Below are 19,139 nucleotides of genomic sequence, written 5' to 3'. Positions count from 1 at the left end.
CTTTACCCTTCTCCAGTTGTACTTGAACATTCGCCTGCATTACTCAACCCCTAAAATTCCCTCACACCCTTATTATGCCTTTTACCTCACCCCTGGTCCTTTTCCTCCCCTCTCTGTATCTTCACTGTCTCTTCTAATCTGTCACGAGAAGCCCAAAACCTATTGTGCTCAGCATGAAATAAGGAAAAGCAATCAATCTAGACTTTAGAGAAATTCATCTGTAATCATCACAGATTAGGATTTTCTTCCTTAATCATTGCCATTAAAGCAAAAAAAATGTGCCTTCTTATTAATTATTGACAGTAATTAGCTTTTTGTGGAAGAGAGATAATTCAAGTATGGTGAAACCATTATGAGCATGTAGAAGAGGAGTGTGATTTTAATTTCTGCATTGTAGTGGAGAATGGGGAGCCGGAGTGAGAAATGTTAGAAGTGAGAACATTGCTGTTCTGTGTTGTGGATCTGTAGAGACACTTTGACGCTACGCAATCATTTATTTTCTCTCATTTTTACTTTGGCAAAACAAAAAATTTAACATAAAAAAATGATCATTCTGCTGCTGTAACAAACACTTAAACATTGCCAAATTCATCTAATCGTTTTACCGGGAGTTAATTTCTCTTAAAACCTCCAAATGTTGGATTTTCACAGTGATTATTCATGTCCCTGTATTTTTCTACCACAGCTATCTTGCCAACCTGTCAAGTCTGTCAGGTTCTCCTAGTTGTTCTCTGAAACTTATTTAATCAACTAATCCAAAGAGTCACCTATAAACTTGTACAAATTCAGCTTGAGTTCTTACCGGATTCAAAAATGTGTCCCTCAAATACTGTCTTATCTTCATTAATCATTCACTGGATCTAAAAGATTTGTGAATTTCACTCATCAGTGTTTGCACAACAGTCATCTCAGCACATTGACTACATTTGAAGGGATTTGTCCCATACATTCAAAAAGCATTGATTATAATGTATTAAAATGAAAGGCACTGAGGACTTTTTACGTTGTTTTACGTGATGAAGACTGCATTTCCCATGAGCACCATCACCCACTGTCGTAAAGATGTGACTCTTACCAAAGCATGCATTTGTTTTGTTTTTTGGGTTTTTTTTCAATATTATTTTTATTGGGGGTTTTTTTAGTGCAAAATGCTCACAAAAAAACCAAAATGTTTTACTTCCCTTTAACCCCCCACCCCCTCTCTTCACACATAAATAAAGTAAAAGAATGAAATAAAATAAAAACAGGCAAAAGAATAGAGGAACAAAAAAGAATAAAAAAAAAAGACATAGGCCAAAAGATAATGTGTTCATACAACTGCAAATTTCATATTTCATGTGTATCTTTTTTTTTTTTTAAAGAAAGCATAACATTTTATAAAGGGATAAGCAGCCCATAAACTTCATGATATAGTTAAAAAGAAGACTTGATAAAATAAAAAATAAAAAATAAAAAATAGAAATAACCAAGTAAGAAAAGTCTATCTACATATACACATATAAACACATACATACATATAACATGCATTTGTTGTGGAAGTAAATGAATAGAACTCAGCTCTTTTTAATGTTACTGTTCTTTGTTCAAGACAACTTTTTGCATTGATTTTAGCTATGTGGGATTATGATGGAACAGTGATAAAACATTGTAAACTCTGATTTATCATTGTTCACTCACAAAAGGTGACCTGTTCACATTACCTGTCACAGCCCCGGTATCATGATGTGTGCTCCGCTGTCCCAACAAATGTCCAAATAACATAAATATGCACACGGTTGAACTCTTTTGTCCTCAAAGAGCAGTGAAGCATTCACATGCCGCCATAAACAATAAATCCTGTTTATAACCATTTTGTTCTCTAGCCAAGCAAAACCCTGGTTGTAGAGTTTCTCCATCTAAATCAATCAGGGTTCCCACGCGTCCTGGAAAAACTGGAAAACCTGGAAAACAGTTGACCAGTTTTTCAGTACTGGAAAACACCTGGAAAATGGGAGAAAAAGTAAAATGTCCTGGAAAATCACATATAGTCCTGAGAAATTATTCCAACATGACTGTGCGTGATCTAACAAGGTTAAAAAAAACACATCCTCATTAAACATTTGTGGCCATTTTTGTGATTCAGATCTATTTAGGTCAATTAATGCCCTGATCCTCTGATTATTATTAGTATTTATTCATTTCAATAAGGCAGCTTCCAGAGTCTTTTGCAGGCTCTTTTGTTTTTAATTTTATATTTTTTGAGAAAAGAGAAAGCTGAGATGTTGCCCATCATTGTTGCTTGGTTGCACTAATAAAGTGAAGGGCTGTACATCTGTGGTTGTATTATTCTATTATCAATTTGCCATAATTTTTAGGCATGTAAGAGATGATTTCATCGATAGCCATAGACTGCATGTCATCAATGTAGACTTCCACTGAGAGGAACATATTAGATTATTTAGGAACTAAATTAGGAACTAAATTTAGACTGTCCTACCAGCTTGGTCATCACTGAAAATGTCCTTGAAATGTCCTGGAAAATGATCTCTGGAAAAGAGTGGGAACCCTGATCAATACTTTAATGGAAAACTTACATCTTTTTGCTAATCCTGCTCCATTATCACGAGAACATGAGTACAACACATTATGTAAAAAGTAAATCATATCCTCCCCCTGCTTGTAAATTTAATTCTCACCGCCAAACTTTACCAGCAAAGTTCTTAAGAGATAAGATAAGATACTCCTTTTTTGTCCCACAAGGGGAAATTCATGGAGTTACAGCAGCAAACAAGAATGTGTACAGTACAAGAATTTCAACAAGAATATATATAGAAGAAAAATGTCCATCAGAGATGACAGCTTGGCCATAATTCTCCTGTCAGCCACCACCTCCACAGGGTCCAGGACTGAGCTGAGCTGGCCTTCTTCACCAGTGTGTTCAGTCTTGCTCTCCTGTATCCTGTCCGCCCACAGCAGGTGAAATCCTTCCAAGGTGGCGTTCGTGTCCGGTGTTAGCTCTGTTAGCATGATTCTACTCTGCCAGTATTCCCTCTGGTGCTGGGTTAGCTCGTCCACCTTACCGTAGATAGATCTTAAGGTGGATGAGCTAACCCAGCGCCCGAGGGAATACTGGCAGAGCATCATGCAATGGCCATCTCCAGGTTAGTGCTGAATATGGAATTTCCTTTTTGCTGAAGATTCGACAGGAACACAGGTACTACTAAAGAAGAAGAAATAACCAATGTTGATGCTAATAATATGATGTTACTATGTAGGTCATGAAGAGGCATCAGTATCAGTGTGACACTTTTTTAAGACTAGTTTAAAACTCCTCACAATGCCTTCAAGGGACTGATTTTACCATCACATCATTTTAACAGAAACACTGTTTAGTCAAGGACAAAGTTCAAAGCAGATTTCTTCTTATCTAAAATCTTGAAGATTTTTATCCACTCATGGCCACAAGTGTGTTTCTGAACCTCCCTCTCAAGAGAACCGACAGCACCCTGTCTTCATCTGATCAGATATTCTGTTTTTTTACATTTGACTTTGAGGTTCATCATCTGTAGATATCAATGGCCCTTTGTTTATTCTATCATAGCTACTGTCTTCTGGCAGTTCAGCAGAAACCATTGAAAAAATTAACTCCTTCTGTCTACTTTCTCTGGCTGACCAATTTCTGCCAGATAATGGGTGCTTCTTGTGATTTTTCACAGAAATACCAACTGAACACCCACATCATGAAATCAAAGAATAATTAAAACACAAGGGCCTTTGTCGGTTGACAGAAATGTGTTTAACTAAAACTCTTCGAACTTTGAAGTTGAATGAGCCGAGGTTTTCTTTTGGCTTCTTTCTTTTTAACAGCAGCAGCTCCAGGCATTTCCTTGTCCTGATTATGCCTCAAACCATAGCAAAAAAAAAAGTGCTGTTCTCGAGAGCCTGTTCAGGTGGTTCCTGGTGTGTCATGTCTGGTTTTTCCAGCTCTGCTGGGCAATTTGCATAAAAGCGCCAGATTGGACTGCAAGTGGCCATCAGACCCTGCTAGGTCCTACTCAGTGAAAAACATATGACATTTTATTCCAAACCAGTCAGGAATAATTTCAGCTTTGAACAGAACAGTTAGTTCCTACAGATGTACATTGTACTTCTGCACTGTTAGGCTGTGTGCAGTGTAATGTGTCATGAGCTTAGCTTCTCTTAACATTTTCCTTCAACATGTTTTTATGGGTCTTGAGGAGACCTTGTCCACATTTGCAAAGATTTGTATAAAGGCTTTAGCACATCTTGACATGAAAATCTGCCTCAAGTGATGTCCCCTAATTCAGTGTCGGTTATGGATGCAAATTACTACCAGACTTCTGTCGACAATTTCTTGGCTTGACTTGATACAAGCCTCCCAAAGCTATATTCAAAACTACCATCAAAACACCTGAATCCCTAAACTGTTGGTGTTCACATTGTATTCTGAGTAAATGTAAATGCAAGTTTTGGAGACTGTAGTTAAAAAAAACTTAGGATCCTAGTTGGCTTCACCCCGCAGAGTAGAAAATGGGTGCTTGTGGTGGGAAGACTGGTGTAGTCATAGACTCAAGACCTTAATTTCAGCAGCCACATTAAGACAATTACAAAGTCAGCCCACTATCACCTTAAGAATATATCAAGGATTAAAGGACTCATGTCTCAGCAGGATGCAGAAAAACTGGTCCATGCATTAATCTTCAGCAGACTAGACTACTGTAATGGTGTCTTTACAGGATTCCCTAAAAAGTCCATCAGACGCCTGCAGCTCATACAGAATGCTGCTGCTCGAGTCCTAACAAGGACCAAGAAAGTAGACCACATCACTGCAGTTCTTAGATCTCTACACTGGCTTCCTGTCTGTCAGAGAATAGACTTTAAAATCCTGCTGATGGTTTATAAAGCACAGAATGGTTTAGGCCCAAAATACATTGCTGATCTGCTGCTACTTTATGAACCATCTCGACCTCTGAGGTCATCAGGTACTGGTCTGCTTTCAGTCCCGAGAGTCAGAACGAAACATGGTGAAGCAGCGTTTAGTCATTATGCACCACATATCTGGAACACACTCCCTGAAAGCTGCAGGTCCGCTCCAACTCTCACTTTGTTTAAATCAAAGATTAAGACGTTTTTATTTGCCACTGCCTTCCTGTCTTAGCTCATTTTAACCCACTTTAAATTAAAATTTTAACATAATTTTTAATATATTTATAAATTTCCTTTTCTTTTCTGTTTTATTATATTTGTCATTTTAATTGTGTTCTTTTATGCCTGTCTCAATGTTTCCAATGCTTTTAATGTTTTAATGTAAAGCACATTGAGTTGCCCTCGTGTATGAAATGCGAATAAAGGCAAATATAGCTGCCTTGCCTTGCCCTGCCTATTTTAATTAGGGCTGTTCTTAAATTCCATCCAGCTGACTTCCCTAAAGGATAAAAAACGCTATGAAAACAGTCATAATCAAGCATGATTTATTTAACACAGTTAAACACAGAAGCATAAAGTCTCCGTAACCGTAAGAGCTAGCTGCAGCCAATATGCAGAACTTGATGTGCGAAAAGGCAATGTGTAAAGCTGTGTTGGCTGCAACCATCTATGCATACAGTCTATGTTTTGTATGGCTTGTGCTCAAACTTGTAAAATATTTTGTCATCCACCTCTTCCCTTGTCTCTGATTTTTTATATCATATCGTTTTGATGACCATTTATAAAAACACCAACAGAAGGACCCATTGTTATTACATTAAGGATAGGATACGCTTGAAAAGAGTTACCATGGTGACTTCCAATTTACCCTATTCCTGCTGGACTGTGGCAGATCATTTAGTCGGCTGTTGTGCTACTGTAGGAATCTTTTTGTCAGAGAAGCTGGTCTGAGGATTGACCTGAACGAGAGTGAAATAGAATGAAAACCAAAGTGATCATGCCTTGAGTGTTTCAGCACCTGATCTCTGAAAACATCAATCAATGTTGTGCTTTTTTCCAATCACACGTTTCATTACTGCCCTGAGTAATTTGATTCTCCGCTCATTCCCTTTTGTTGTTTATATTTTTGTTTTGACTTGCTTTGTTTGCTACTTATCTGTATGATTCTTTGTGACTGAACAATCCTATACAAACTGATATTGTTCAGCTTTTATTAGAGCAGAGATATTTTTCACCACAATGAATGCAGGAGACATTTTGAGAGTGATGTGATTGACTGGTCAGACCGTATCCCATTAGTTTGAATTAACATTGAATGGTCAGGAATGATAGAGACTGGGGGCTGAATTATCAATGGTTCTGCCAATGATGACTCAGGAAAAACACTCACACTCCAAAGACAGATACTATTATGAACCACAGTTTCAAAGCGGCATATTGACTAATCAAAGGATAAATGATTCATAGACTTAAAAAAACAGGCTAAACGTGTGCTTAAATAACTCAGAATATCGCGAAATATAGGAGGACTGCACCAAATTTCACGTGTTTCATGTAGCGTTCAGGGACGTCTGTGACTCACTAATCTGCCAGCCCACAAGAGGCCGTCATCACACATGCACGCAAACTTTTCAGTTCCAAGCAATACGAAGCAGAGCGGTCTTAAAAGAAAGTGTTCATTTTATCAAGTAAACTTTCAAGAAATGCAGAAAGGCAAAAAAAATGTAATTGTTTAAGATTAATCAAATAGAAACTCAGAGAGTGTGTGAGAAAGAGATGTTTCTCCAGTCCATTAGTGCACTTTAAGCATTAGTGAACTGTGTTATTCAGTTACTTTGAAAGGATTTTAGCAGCAGTCCATTGATCAGGAAGACACTAGCTTGGCACTCACGGACAAGCACACAACATTAGTAAAATAAAGCCAACAGAAGGGGTTCTCTTCTTAAAGGTCCTTATTCATAACACTTGGGCAGTCCTTTCATGATGTGTTTTGTTCTGCAGATTCTGCATAATGTACATCCGCCCTGGAAAAATAACAGCAAGGAAAACCACAGCTTCCTCCTAGGACATGAAAGAAGCATTTCACTCACTATTTCCTGGAAATGTGAATTAATCAAATTCTATTTGTGTCATGCCAGCCTCTGGCAATTTTAAGTAACCCAGTTTGTTTTCACAATTTGTTTTGAATGAGGGAGATTCCTGGTCTCAAGACACCACTGGAGGAATCCTCCTTTTACTCTCTCGCAGTTGCTGTTTTTAGACTTTCTAGCGGCAAACTAGGCAACATCGCTTATGCACGCACAACGGAAAAACCTGTGAACCGTCCCACATCTCACACATTTCCCTACACTTACTTTTGCACCCTCTTACCTTCCTCTCCTCTGTCGACTGTGTAAAAAAAAACGCCACAGGGGGTGTTCCCTCAGAGTAGTCATGCATATTCACATATATCTTGGTGTGTGAGTCTGTGTCTGTGTGTGTTTGGCTCGCCCCAGTTATTTTTCTGCCTGTTGCAGGAATTTCCATGCTTTAGGACCCAGACATTTGTATGTTCAAGTACGTCAGTGTTGGCTCTGTAACCGTCTCCGTCTGATTAGGGCCGTCTCTGTCCCAGACTGAGCTTTATTCTTGTTACCTCCTGAGGGAAACGCCAACTTGAGGTTGATTTGGCTGCATCTACCACCTTCTCTGAGGCTGCATTTGACAGGGCATGATTGTGCGCGTGTGCATGAAAAATCCTCCCCGCATGTCTCACTTGCTCACTGGTCTACTCAAACAGAGTCTGGCCAGCACTGTGTCTGGTTTCCGTGATGAGAGACATCTGCAATCAGAGACTTAACATGATTACAAAGGTACGATGGCCGCGGGGACTCCAAGGGGTCAAAGCACGGATAGCGAGATGGCCGGCTGAGGAGGAGAGATGAGAGGTGACAAACTCCTCCACCAGGTTGCAAATGTAGCAGATGGGGGCTGCTCGAGGTGGAGAGTGTCCTCCTAGACCTCACACCTTCACCTGTGAAGGGACCTCACATCTAGTGATGTCATTTTCACACATTTCTCCTCTTTTTTGGTCTCACTTCTCTCCAGCTGGCCTGCTGTTTGTTTTCCCTCTCCCTCTTTCTGCCCTCCTTCTGTCCTGTCCACTTTCTGTCGCTGTTCCTCGTCTCTGCCCTCTGCCCTGTGATGCCACATTTTGTTAAAATTAAGTGAATAACAGAGGAGAATTTATTCGTCATGCTCTTGTTCATTCCCCCCCCCCTTCAGGCTTGTTTTCTATGTCCAAGTTTATTTGGCTTTGCTGTTCTCTGACCTCCCCTGTTCTGCCCCGTTAGAGAGAGTGTTGCTTCCTCTTCCCTCCCTTCGCCCTGGTCCATGTAAGGGCAGTGGCACTCACTCACTCCCATTGACAGATTACTTTCCTAATGGAATTTAATTATTTATCCCTTCCTCATGGCGATTTAGCCATGAAGAGACCGACAGCAGGAGCATGAGGGAGGACAGGGCAGGAGGAGAGCGAAGGGAATAGAAGGGGCGGAGGAAAATGAGGAAGACGGAAGAGGCGCTCATTTCCCCACAAGAAACTGGATCAGCTTGGTTTTGATTTGAGGAGATGTCATTCAGGGGGAGGAGGACGAGGAGTGAGGGATCTGTGGAGGAGAAAACAGAGAGGCAGACAGACAAAAAACACAGTGAGGAAAAAATGAATCAAGACATAAATACACAATTGGGTGCCCTACTCTGTGGCTGGTTCAAGCACACACAGAGGAACTTATTTTTGTCTATTTGGAGGAGATTTTATTGACTGTGAGTGCAGGATTATATGCCCAAATCCAACCTGATCCTGAACCATGAAACTCAGAGTTTCACCTTTTATTCCCCATGAAGGGACATCATTTTGACCCCAATATAAAACAACACACATCCTCTCAAAGGGCATGCAGACAACATGAGTGTCAGGCATCCTGTCTTCACACCTTTCTCTTATTTCTCTCTCAATTCTTCTTTCTCATCTCTCCCTATATCTCTCTCTTTTTTAAATCTCTACCTCCTTTTTCTTCCTGCTATTCCTTCCCCCTCTCCCTCCCTCTCTCTCTCCTCTCTCTCTCTCCTCTCTCTCTCTCTCTCTCTCTATCTATCTCTCTCTCTCTCTCTCTCTCTCTCTCTCTCTCTCTCTCTCTCCCTCCCTCTCTCTCTCTCTCTCTCTCTCTCTCTCTCTCTCTCTCTCTCTCTCTCTCTCTCCCTCCCTCTCTCTCTCTCTCTCTCCCTCTCTCTCTCTCTCTCTCTCTCTCTCTCTCTCTCTCTCTCTCTCTCTCTCTCTCTCTCTCCCTCGCTGGGGATCCTAATTAAGCTTGGCTGCTCTTTGATGTTGTCGCCTTGGCAACAGTCACCATGACGAGGCTGGGTCTGCACACTCTCACTCAAACTTGCTCAGGCATACACAAATACACATGAGTACAGTACACACAAACACACACACACACGCTTGGTGAAATCATTAGAGTACAGCCAGCGTTTGACCCTTGGTTCAAATGATATCTTACAGAATGACTCTGGCGTGTGTGTGTGTGTGTGTGTGTGTGTGTGTGTGTGTGTGTGTGTGTGTGTGTGTGTGTGTGTGTGTGTGTGCACATATTGGCTACATACGTGCACACATGCTACAGAGGAAGAACAAGGGAGACACATACATCCTGCTGAGCTGGATGTAGATAATAATGATGTGTGTGTGTGTGTGTGTGTGTGTGTGTGTGTGTGTGTGTGTGTGTGTGTGTGTGTGTGTGTGTCCTTAGGTGTGGTTGAGGACGCTTCAGTCAGCCTTCACCATGACAGTGACCACATGTAGCCAGCTGCCAATGCTTGTTGTGATGTTTGACCTGTTGTTGTAGTTTTTTTTGTTGTCCTAAATAAATGTTAGTGTGGGATGAAAGCCCTCGAGATGAATCATGTGGTTAAGAGCAATTGTTAGCACCGGCTGTTCCTGCAGGCAGCGCAGCATCAGGTAAACTCTTTTGATTTACTGTAGGGGAGTTCCTCGTTTCTCTCCCTCTTTGAAGGCGCTGAGTTGAGCTTCTCGTTCTTTTTATCCTTATAGAATCCCACATGAGACATTTTTTATCATAATCAAGTCCCATCAGTTGTGCTGTATCCTAAGTCTATGAAGAGATACTGAAGTTGCATTGCTATATTGCAAGATTTCAATCCTTTTTTTCATCTAAGGGCTCATTTCTGCTACTTTAACCTGAGACAATAGACACATGAGTTTAAAAATATAACCGAGACAGGGCGCTGTTGGCCTAGTGGTTTAAGTGCACACCTCATGTACAGAGGCTAAAGCCCTGATTTCAGTTGTAGTTGGTAGTTGGTTTGCCTCATGTCTTCCTCCTCTCTTTACTCCCAACATTTCCTGCCTCTCTTCAGCTGTCTTTTCTAATAAAGACAAAAATGCCCCAAAATGTAACAGAAAAAAATATAAAATATATGTAACACTACCCACATACTTTCATGTGTAAAGTATATATTTATAGTTTCCAACCAGGTTGTACGATCTTTTCTCAATGATTTCTGATATAGACTGTATAATACATGGACATAATCTCAGTGATGTCATCCATTGGTTTCTGCAGCAGAGCTTTGAAGCCCATAGACTGTATAAAATATGGACATAGTATCCGTGACGTCACCCATCTGTTCCTGAACGCAGTTTTGAAGCCAATCGACGGCGGCAGCCATATTGGAAAAGCGGAACTCAACCAGGCAGAGTGTGTTGAAAGGGAGTTTGAGCCTCTTAGCCAACAGCTATATGTTTCCGTCCGGGAGTAAAGTCAGTCATGTCCTTATTTTGGAAAAAACTTGTAATCTTAATATCTTCTGAACCGTCGCATTAGAAAAAAATCCCCCCCGTTACAGTGTGTGCCGATAGAGAAATTAGCGACGCAGAGCCAAGCCGTTTTTGAACCAGGACGTAAACATGTTTATTATTGATGCTGTAAAGATTGTCTTTTTTGAATTGGTGTCTATGTGATTTTCAGTGCTTCTGCAGTCAGCCTCAAGTGGATTTGCGATGAATTGCAGTTTATAACACTTCCTCATGGGCTTAATAGTTTGATACTGGAGGTTGCCGCTAACGACAGAAGTGGCCATGTTAAAAATGTTCACTCAACTTAGCTTTCAGTTGACATAGCAAGAGGCAAAAGGGAGGAGTTGGGGCGGGCCTTTAGCCTCCTCGCTAAGAGCTACAGTGTGCCTGCCTGACAGAAAACTCAGCCCTGCCCCTAATCATGCAAAACTCATAAGTTACAAAAGAAAATCACCCCCGTACAGTGTGTGGATAAAGGAATTAGCTATTCAGATCCAAACTGTTTTTTGTACCAGGATGTAAACATGTGTATTTTTGCTGTACAGATTGGCCTTTTTGAATTGGTGTGTATGTGGCTTCCGGTGCTTCTGGAGCCAGCCTCAAGTGTATATTAGAAGAACTGCAGTTTTTAGCACTTCTGCAACAGCTTCATTTCTCAAGACCCGAAGCTGCCGCTTGGTCTGGATAAAACTCCTCTAGCTACTCAACTCTGCCCCTACATTTTCTGGTGGTAGTGCAATGTTTGGTCCATATCGGTAACCTTCCAAATACAGATGAAATGAACAGAGAATACAGGGAGAAGGCTCTGTCCATATCTGTATGTGTATCTGATGTACAACATAAATAAGCCACGAGTCAGCATGCCTTGAGAGAAAACATACACTACAATGCAATCCTCTTTGATTTTGTGAAGCAGCATGTTTTGTTTACAGACATTTAAGGATTTATGTGCAAGAAAAAGGATTGAAAACTCTAGCAGCACTAGAATACCCCCTTGTTTCAGGAGAATCACTCTTTCGTAACTCAAAAGACCAACTTGACTCAAGAAGATTAAGGGGTTTTTCGCAGTGTCCTCCTCTCTATGACATTTCCCTGTTTCTATCTTTATCTCTTCATTTCCTCTACACTTCATCCATCTCCTTCCAACTGCCCCTCACCCCTACCTACCACCTCCTCCTCCCTCGCACTCACACCCTGCTGTTCCTGTCGGCACTGTCTGGAGGAGGGTCCCTGTAATGAAACCTGCTCTTACCCCTTCCTTATAACAACAGCTTTGGGAACAATTTAAAGAGTAAATACAGCAATTAACAATACAAAACATTTGCATGGAGGGAGGGAAAACTGCAATTAAAATAGCATTGTTTGGCACAACATTGTGATCTTTTTATAGGGAAATATTGTGATTATGATAACCAGGAGCCTGTTTGTCTTAAAAGCATCAGATGACGAGGCAAGTAATTTCAAGTAATTTCAGTAAGTTGTAGGTTATATGAAAATGAGCCAGGCCACAGTGAATGACTGAATAGATTGCTGATTAGATGGATGGTGTTTTACATCTCAGGAAAGAGACATTTACTCTAAATTGCTGCTGGTTCTTTAATCTTCTTTGAGTCAGATGTAGAGACATGTGCCAGCAGTGATTCATGATGAAAAGTTTGCACTGCAACGCTTTAAAGCAAGTGTAACTCCTTTTCTATTTGAACCTCCTTTCATGTCCTTCCTGTCCCTGCAGCTGTTCGTCATCGACAACGGAGCCGACGATTGGCGCATCGCCATGACCATGGAGAGAGTTCTGCTAATCGCTCTGGAACTGCTGGTGTCTGCGGTGCATCCCATACCCGGTGACTTCAAGTTCCAGTGGCGGGCGCGACTGGCTTTCTCATACGCGCCGTCGCAAGCCGAGGCCGACCTGGACATGGTGCTAAGTGTGCCGATGTTCCTACGCCTCTACCTCATTGCCAGAGTCATGCTTCTGCACAGCAAACTCTTCACCGACGCCTCCTCCAGGAGTATAGGCGCCCTAAATAAGGTCAGATGGGTTTGTGTGTTTGCAGGGTGCTTTCAAGATTGTGGTGGTTAAAGCTTCATCCAGACAGAGGAGAGGGAGTTATTAAGGTCAAGGGCTCTCTGCTCTGAATTAAATCTGTGTCTGCCCTGTCCCTTTCATTCCTAACCTCTATCCCTCTAACAATCCTTCCTCCAGCTCCGTCCCTCTACTCACCCTGTTTCTTTTCATCTACTAGTTCAATTCCCCTTCCTCTTCTTTTGTTAGGAAACTTAGATGTAAGCTTTTGGTGGATCTCTCATAATACAATACGAGATGGGAGTGTGAAATGGGAACAAGATATTGCGTACGGCTCAAATGGGCCATGAAAAGAAAGCACTCGAATGAGATTGCAATGTGAGTGCAGAGAAAACGTGTACAAGTCATGCAATAAATGATCGGTGGCAGGTTGGTGATGACTATAAATGATAAACATTAGTGGAAAACCAGGAGGTTGAGATGTACTGCGATGTAGATCATATGGAAACTACAAGGAGGAAGGGGCGGACAGTGTAGATTTTAGAAGAGTTATTTAGCAGGTTGTGAGTGCATCTGCGATGGCACCACTCTGGCCCTCAGGCTAAAGGAACAAGCAGAGGCGGTAAAGCTACCATTGAAATGAGGCTATAACATGACGATTAATTCTTCAGCTGCTTAACCCTTCCAGGGCTCCACTGCTGCTCCCAGATCATCTATCTGCCAGAAGTTGATGACAAATGAGCCTTTGACTCCGAAATAGGCCAATTACTTTTAGACACTATATAGCTTGACCTGTGTCAGAGGGCGAGCCCCATCCAGACTCCAATTACAGCGGAGGTTCTCTGAGTGCTGCTGCTATCAGAAGACTAATTAGTGAAACATCAAATCTGTGTGGGAAACATCCTGTTACAGGATGAGGATTCAGAGCTTAGTCTTGAAAATTTGTGTTAAAAAATGTGTCACTTATCAGCTCTGCTTTTTACTGTGTGAGTATTTTATGTGTGTGCCTGTGTGTGTGTGTATTGCAGGTACATTTTAACACACGATTTGTAATGAAAACCCTCATGACTATCTGCCCTGGGACGGTGCTGCTGGTCTTCAGCATCTCTCTGTGGATCATCGCTGCCTGGACTGTACGAGTGTGTGAGAGGTCAGTAACAAAGCCGGGCTGTGTCCGAAACCACATATTAAAATACTATTTACCTAAACAGAACATACTGCATATGACCTACAGAGATGACAATTAGTTTGCCTTTTACCAGTATTGTACAAGTTCACATCAAGCTGGCACAAAGTTCAGTTCACACAAACTAAAATTAACTGTTTGTGTTCATAGTTCATTATTTGAAAAAATTGAACTCAGTTCAGGTCCCATAAAATGAAGTGGTTCACTATGTATATTTTTCCTGCGGTGTCATCATATAACAAGTTCAAACGGTAATTTTAGTCAGGACTACTGTCGTCTAAATAATTATTTACTTACCATAAGTTATATTTGGTGGTATTGGCTCCATTCTAGGAGCTCCCTGCCCTTCCATGTGCCTATGTGGAATGCCAAAGCCTGAGGTGGGGAGAGCACACCTCCACTGTCTTTAATGTGCATACATGAAAAGCTAAGGCAGGGAGAGCAGCAGCAGCAGCAGCAGCAGCACAGACTCCACGAGGTACAGAAGAGAGCAGACATCAGTGATAATACATACGACACTGGTAAATTCAAATTTCAGTTGAAATGTGATCCAATGCTCCTCTGAATTTTCTCAGTTGCTTTTCTACTTAGTTGCTGATTGGTTGAGAAGTTTTCAAATTATAATAATTTTGCCAGGGAACAAATATTAACAAATCACAGCACAGAAGTATAAGCCAATCAGAGGGCAGGATAAGGCTAAATTGTAAGAAAAAAAACAATACTATGAACAACTCTGAAACTCACAAATTAAAGTGCATAAAAATAAAAAGTTAAAAGTAAAATAACAATCAGCAACCTTTGGAAGGTTTGGTTAGCATGGAAGAATGCACATCACACTTAGAATTCATTGAACATTAGCTTATATAAATCAGACAGATTCTGAAATATGAATTAATACCCCCCCTGCTGCCACTGAGGAACAGTTTCAAACTGTTTATCAGATTGTCCCCTACAGGCAGGAGGGAAGTGACGTTCACTTTTTAACATGTGTAGACTCTGTGGAAGGTAATCAAGGAAATAAAGGAAAGTGTTATTTGGTTAAACAAGCTTAATTAACGGATCAGTGCCAGGCTGCTGGGAAATCATTGTTTGGTTAACATCCACATTAATTTAGCAGTTCCTCTCCTCTTAAAGCAGATTATCAGAGGAAAAAAATCTGATGAAATTCAATAAAACTACTTTAGACATGGAGCAAATTTGAGGATTTGGTGTGTCCTAGCAGGCTTTATGAGCTATAGATATCCGGGCTAATACTTCTATTGACTGAATGCCACAACATTTTACGAAAAGACTTTATTGTTATGGGTTTGGAGGCTTAAACTTTCTTTTCAGATGAGCACCAGGTTTGGTTGCTATGGCAACAGTGTTGTGCATAGGGCTGGAATGATGGAGGCAGATTTGTGTTTTGTTCTGTCATGAAAAAAATTGAAAAGACGTGAGGGTTTTACGCTCACACATTTGAGACAAGAGACAGTGGGTCAGTTACAATGTTTTTTTATGTTGTTGTTGTTGTTGCTTTTTATATTCTAAACCTAATCACTGTACACACTTTATGTTACATTTCAGGTATCATGATGCTCAGGATGTGACCAGTAACTTCCTGGGAGCCATGTGGCTTATCTCCATCACATTCTTGTCCATCGGCTATGGAGACATGGTCCCTCATACCTACTGTGGCAAAGGAGTATGTCTGCTCACAGGAATCATGGTCAGTACATTTATTCCCCCTCTCTTTCCCCTTTCTCATCCCCTCCTCCCTCCTGCGCCGTCCTCGGTACGTTCAAAGGTCAGCAGATTAGAGAGCTTGCTGTCATTTGTGGGAGAAATTCTGCCATTTGTGTGATTTGGGCAATCCTCCCTGAATTAGCCTGCATCTGTGCCTCTGTGTGTTTTGGGTGTGTAGGCGTGCAAACATGAGCATGTTACTTGTTTGTGTGTGTGTGTGTGTGTGTGTGTGTGTGTGTGTGTGTGTGTGTGTGTGTGTGTGTGTGTGTGTGTGTGTGTGTGTGTGTGTGTGTGTGTGTCTCTGTGTGTGTTATTCCCTTGACTGTCCTCATTGCATAATGAAGGTCCCACCTTTCAGTGTGCCATGTCCTCCCACTCTCTGTTTTCCTCCCTTTCTCTCTCAGTATTTCATTTTCTTTCAGTAGCTCTCTGTCTCTCTCTCTCTCTGTCTCTCTCTCTCTTCATCCATCTATCTCTCTTTTTCTCTCTGTCTGTCTCTCCATCCCTGAGGCCATGTGTTTATTTCTCTCTAACGTCCATCTGTTGGTATTAGTGTTTAATCCACCGACTGCTCCTCTATTTGCTTCATTTCACAGGTGGTTTTACCTTACTCTCCTTCTTTCTTCCCTGCTTCCTTTCTGCCTTTGTCTTTTTTCTTGTCTCAGTTTGTCAAACTGTCTTTTTTCAGCCTCAATTCAAGCTGTCATTTTGTTTTTTGCATCAACTCTAACAGTCACTGTTCTGAATAACTGGAGGAAATAAGTAACTTCTCAAATGCAAGTCAATTAGATCTTTTAATCACTCAATGCTCGAAAATGTCAATTTATCTCCAAATGTGCTAATAAGGATGACTTTTGTTTTTTATAAGGTCAGGAAAAAGAAAAAATTGACTGGAAGCATAATGATAAAATGTCCCTTGTGGATGCTCAACTCATGCCCTGTTTTATGTTGAATAAGAGGAGAGCATGGTGAATAATAAGAGGCCGCCTGCAACAAAAGAGCTAAAAGTCACTGCACGGTGGGTGCTCACCTGATAATGTCATTTTATAAACAAGTTACGTAATACTATGACTTCTCTGAATTTAAGACCTGCATGATTCACATTACCTTATTTCCTATGTGTTTAATTCTTACAAAAAGATACCCTGAAGGACATTTGGATGTACATTTTTATCAACTAATAGATTTATTGCACATTTTACTTGTAGAAATAATATTGTGTCACAATAGTGCATGTTAGCTGCTCACAGAGAATACAATTGAAGAAACTGCGCCCTAGAAATAATTTAAACATTAAAAGTCACACTTCAGTTGTTTTTTACTTTAAATCCCTTATCATAGAACTGGACTTTGGTTGATAGCAGGATGAAATACATTACAAAGGCATGAAAATACTGATTGCTCTAGCATAAATGGACTTGGACTTTAAGTACTAAGGTAGTTTTCAGTTTGTGCATGACCCACTTCAATCAATTAATTAATCAGACTTTATTTATAAAGCGCTTTTCATACAATGACATTGTAACACAAAGTGCTGTACATAAAAACAACTTAAAATAGAATAAATTAAGAAAAAGATCCCTGACCTGCTGGAAATCACCTAGGTACTTTACTTTGCATTTTTTAATTGGCCTCGTCACCAGCTGTATTCACAGACCACTAAATGCAGCTCTGCTTTTCACTCATTCTGGCACCACTCTCCTTTAGTATCCCCAGTTTTAATTAAGCTTACATTTTTGTCAAATATATTTGGCAAAAATGTGACTCATATTAACATTGTCAGGAGATGACTGAGAAAAAATATGTCATACAAATTGCAAAATACCTTGGAAGAGGATTTTTAAAATCCAACAACATCTCTCAGGAGTCATCAGATCAGTGAAGTTTCAGGAAGTAATGTGATCATGTGACCTAAGACTCTGAGAAAAATGTCCAAGCATCTTTATATTATTTTTTCCTGTAATAAAAGACAACAACTTGTAAAAATAGCATTTTATTAGTACCAGTGTCAGTGCCAGCACTGTGGCAATCCTATCCTTTCACTGTGAGCTAAATGTGTTTTGTAAAAGTTCGCCTGAAGTCAAGCACTAACAATGATTGATGCCAAAGTTAGTGTTGTAGCTTCTGAGATGCAGTTTAAAGACTCCGAGATGATGATTCAAAAAGTTTTCCCCTCAGGTTACTTCACCCTATGTGTTTACTAGTTTTATTTAGAAATGATCACACTAAAAGTCTTAGTCCCTAACCTTTCATAGAAAGAAATCACTTTGTGAAATCACATTGCAGTGTTCAACTAACCGCAGTCATCCGACAGATGTATTAGGTGTCTGTTTTTCTGACTAGTTACTTCCCCACAACTCCGAAACCTGTGTGTATTCTTTCATCCTCCCTGTGTCTGCCAGCTCACCTAGTGTCTTTACTGTATAGTACATTAAATGTGTGAATAAACACTCTCACCCACAAAGACACATACACACACAGACCCCTGTTTGTTGGGTGAATCATCCAATCGGTGTTTGAGACAGAGTACAACTCTTACTGTTAAGTTATTACACACACACACACATGCACACACACACACACACACAGAAACAAACAGCAGGTGGATACAGAACGTCCCAGGCCCACAGTTACAGACTGCATCCTCCACACAAACAGTGACACAGAGCTTGACATACACTCTCAGTAAGACTCCCACACACACTCTCCTCTCCTCTCCCATCACATACACACAAACACAAACACACTCACTTCACAGAGTGTTCAGAGTAGTTTATTTTTGTTGATCATCAGAGAAGTCAGGATGCAGGTAAAAAGAGGAAGGAGAGCCTTGTGATTGTGAGGAAGACGAGGCCTGGCAGGTCGTGGGAAAAGAAAGAGCGAGGATGTGAGAAAGAAAGGAGAAGAGCATCATGGGTAAAATATTTTAGGACAGAGAACAGAATGTATTTTTTTTCTTTCTTCAGAATTATTATAATGAGTTTTTCTATAGGAGGAAATCTCGCCGTCGTTCCTATGACAACACATAAAGGCCAACCGCGTTGGAATATACCACTGCCCCGAGGCTAGCCGGGGGTGTGCCAGGTGTTAGTGTGTATGTGTGTGTTTGTGTGTCGCTGTGAGTGGGTGGATGCTAGCAGGGTAGACTAACATGTTTAAAGACAGCAACCTGTTTGTTGTTTTCATATAGAAGCAAAGGTTCATGCTTTACATTATACATAAGATCAAATCATTCATCTGTGTGTATTTGCATTAATTCATGCTGCTATGCACTTTGCTTTAACCCTCCATATTTAGCTTGTACAGTCAGTATGTCAATGTTATAACCGGTGGCATGCTGATTAAATTGTATACATTTTACTTAACTATAAGTGGAGATTCATTTATAAATAAGTAATGAATGCTAACATAGGAATCCTCAAGTA

At 40.6% G+C, this 19,139-nt stretch overlaps 1 protein-coding gene across 1 annotated transcript in view; it reads left to right on the top strand.

The window, feature by feature from the left end:
* The window catches only part of kcnn3 (potassium intermediate/small conductance calcium-activated channel, subfamily N, member 3), a 70,437-nt gene that overhangs the window by 30,892 nt on the left and 20,406 nt on the right, over window positions 1–19,139 (top strand). Inside the window, 3 exon segments of the mRNA XM_034697090.1 lie at window positions 12,513–12,809; window positions 13,832–13,953; window positions 15,556–15,697. Coding sequence (XP_034552981.1) covers window positions 12,513–12,809; window positions 13,832–13,953; window positions 15,556–15,697 — 561 coding nt within the window.

This window comes from Notolabrus celidotus, chromosome 12 (genome assembly GCF_009762535.1).
Source record: "Notolabrus celidotus isolate fNotCel1 chromosome 12, fNotCel1.pri, whole genome shotgun sequence".
In the NCBI taxonomy this organism is placed as follows: Eukaryota; Metazoa; Chordata; class Actinopteri; order Labriformes; family Labridae; genus Notolabrus; species Notolabrus celidotus.
Note: the sequence above shows the minus strand (reverse complement) of the source record. Positions and strands in the feature narration are given on the sequence as shown.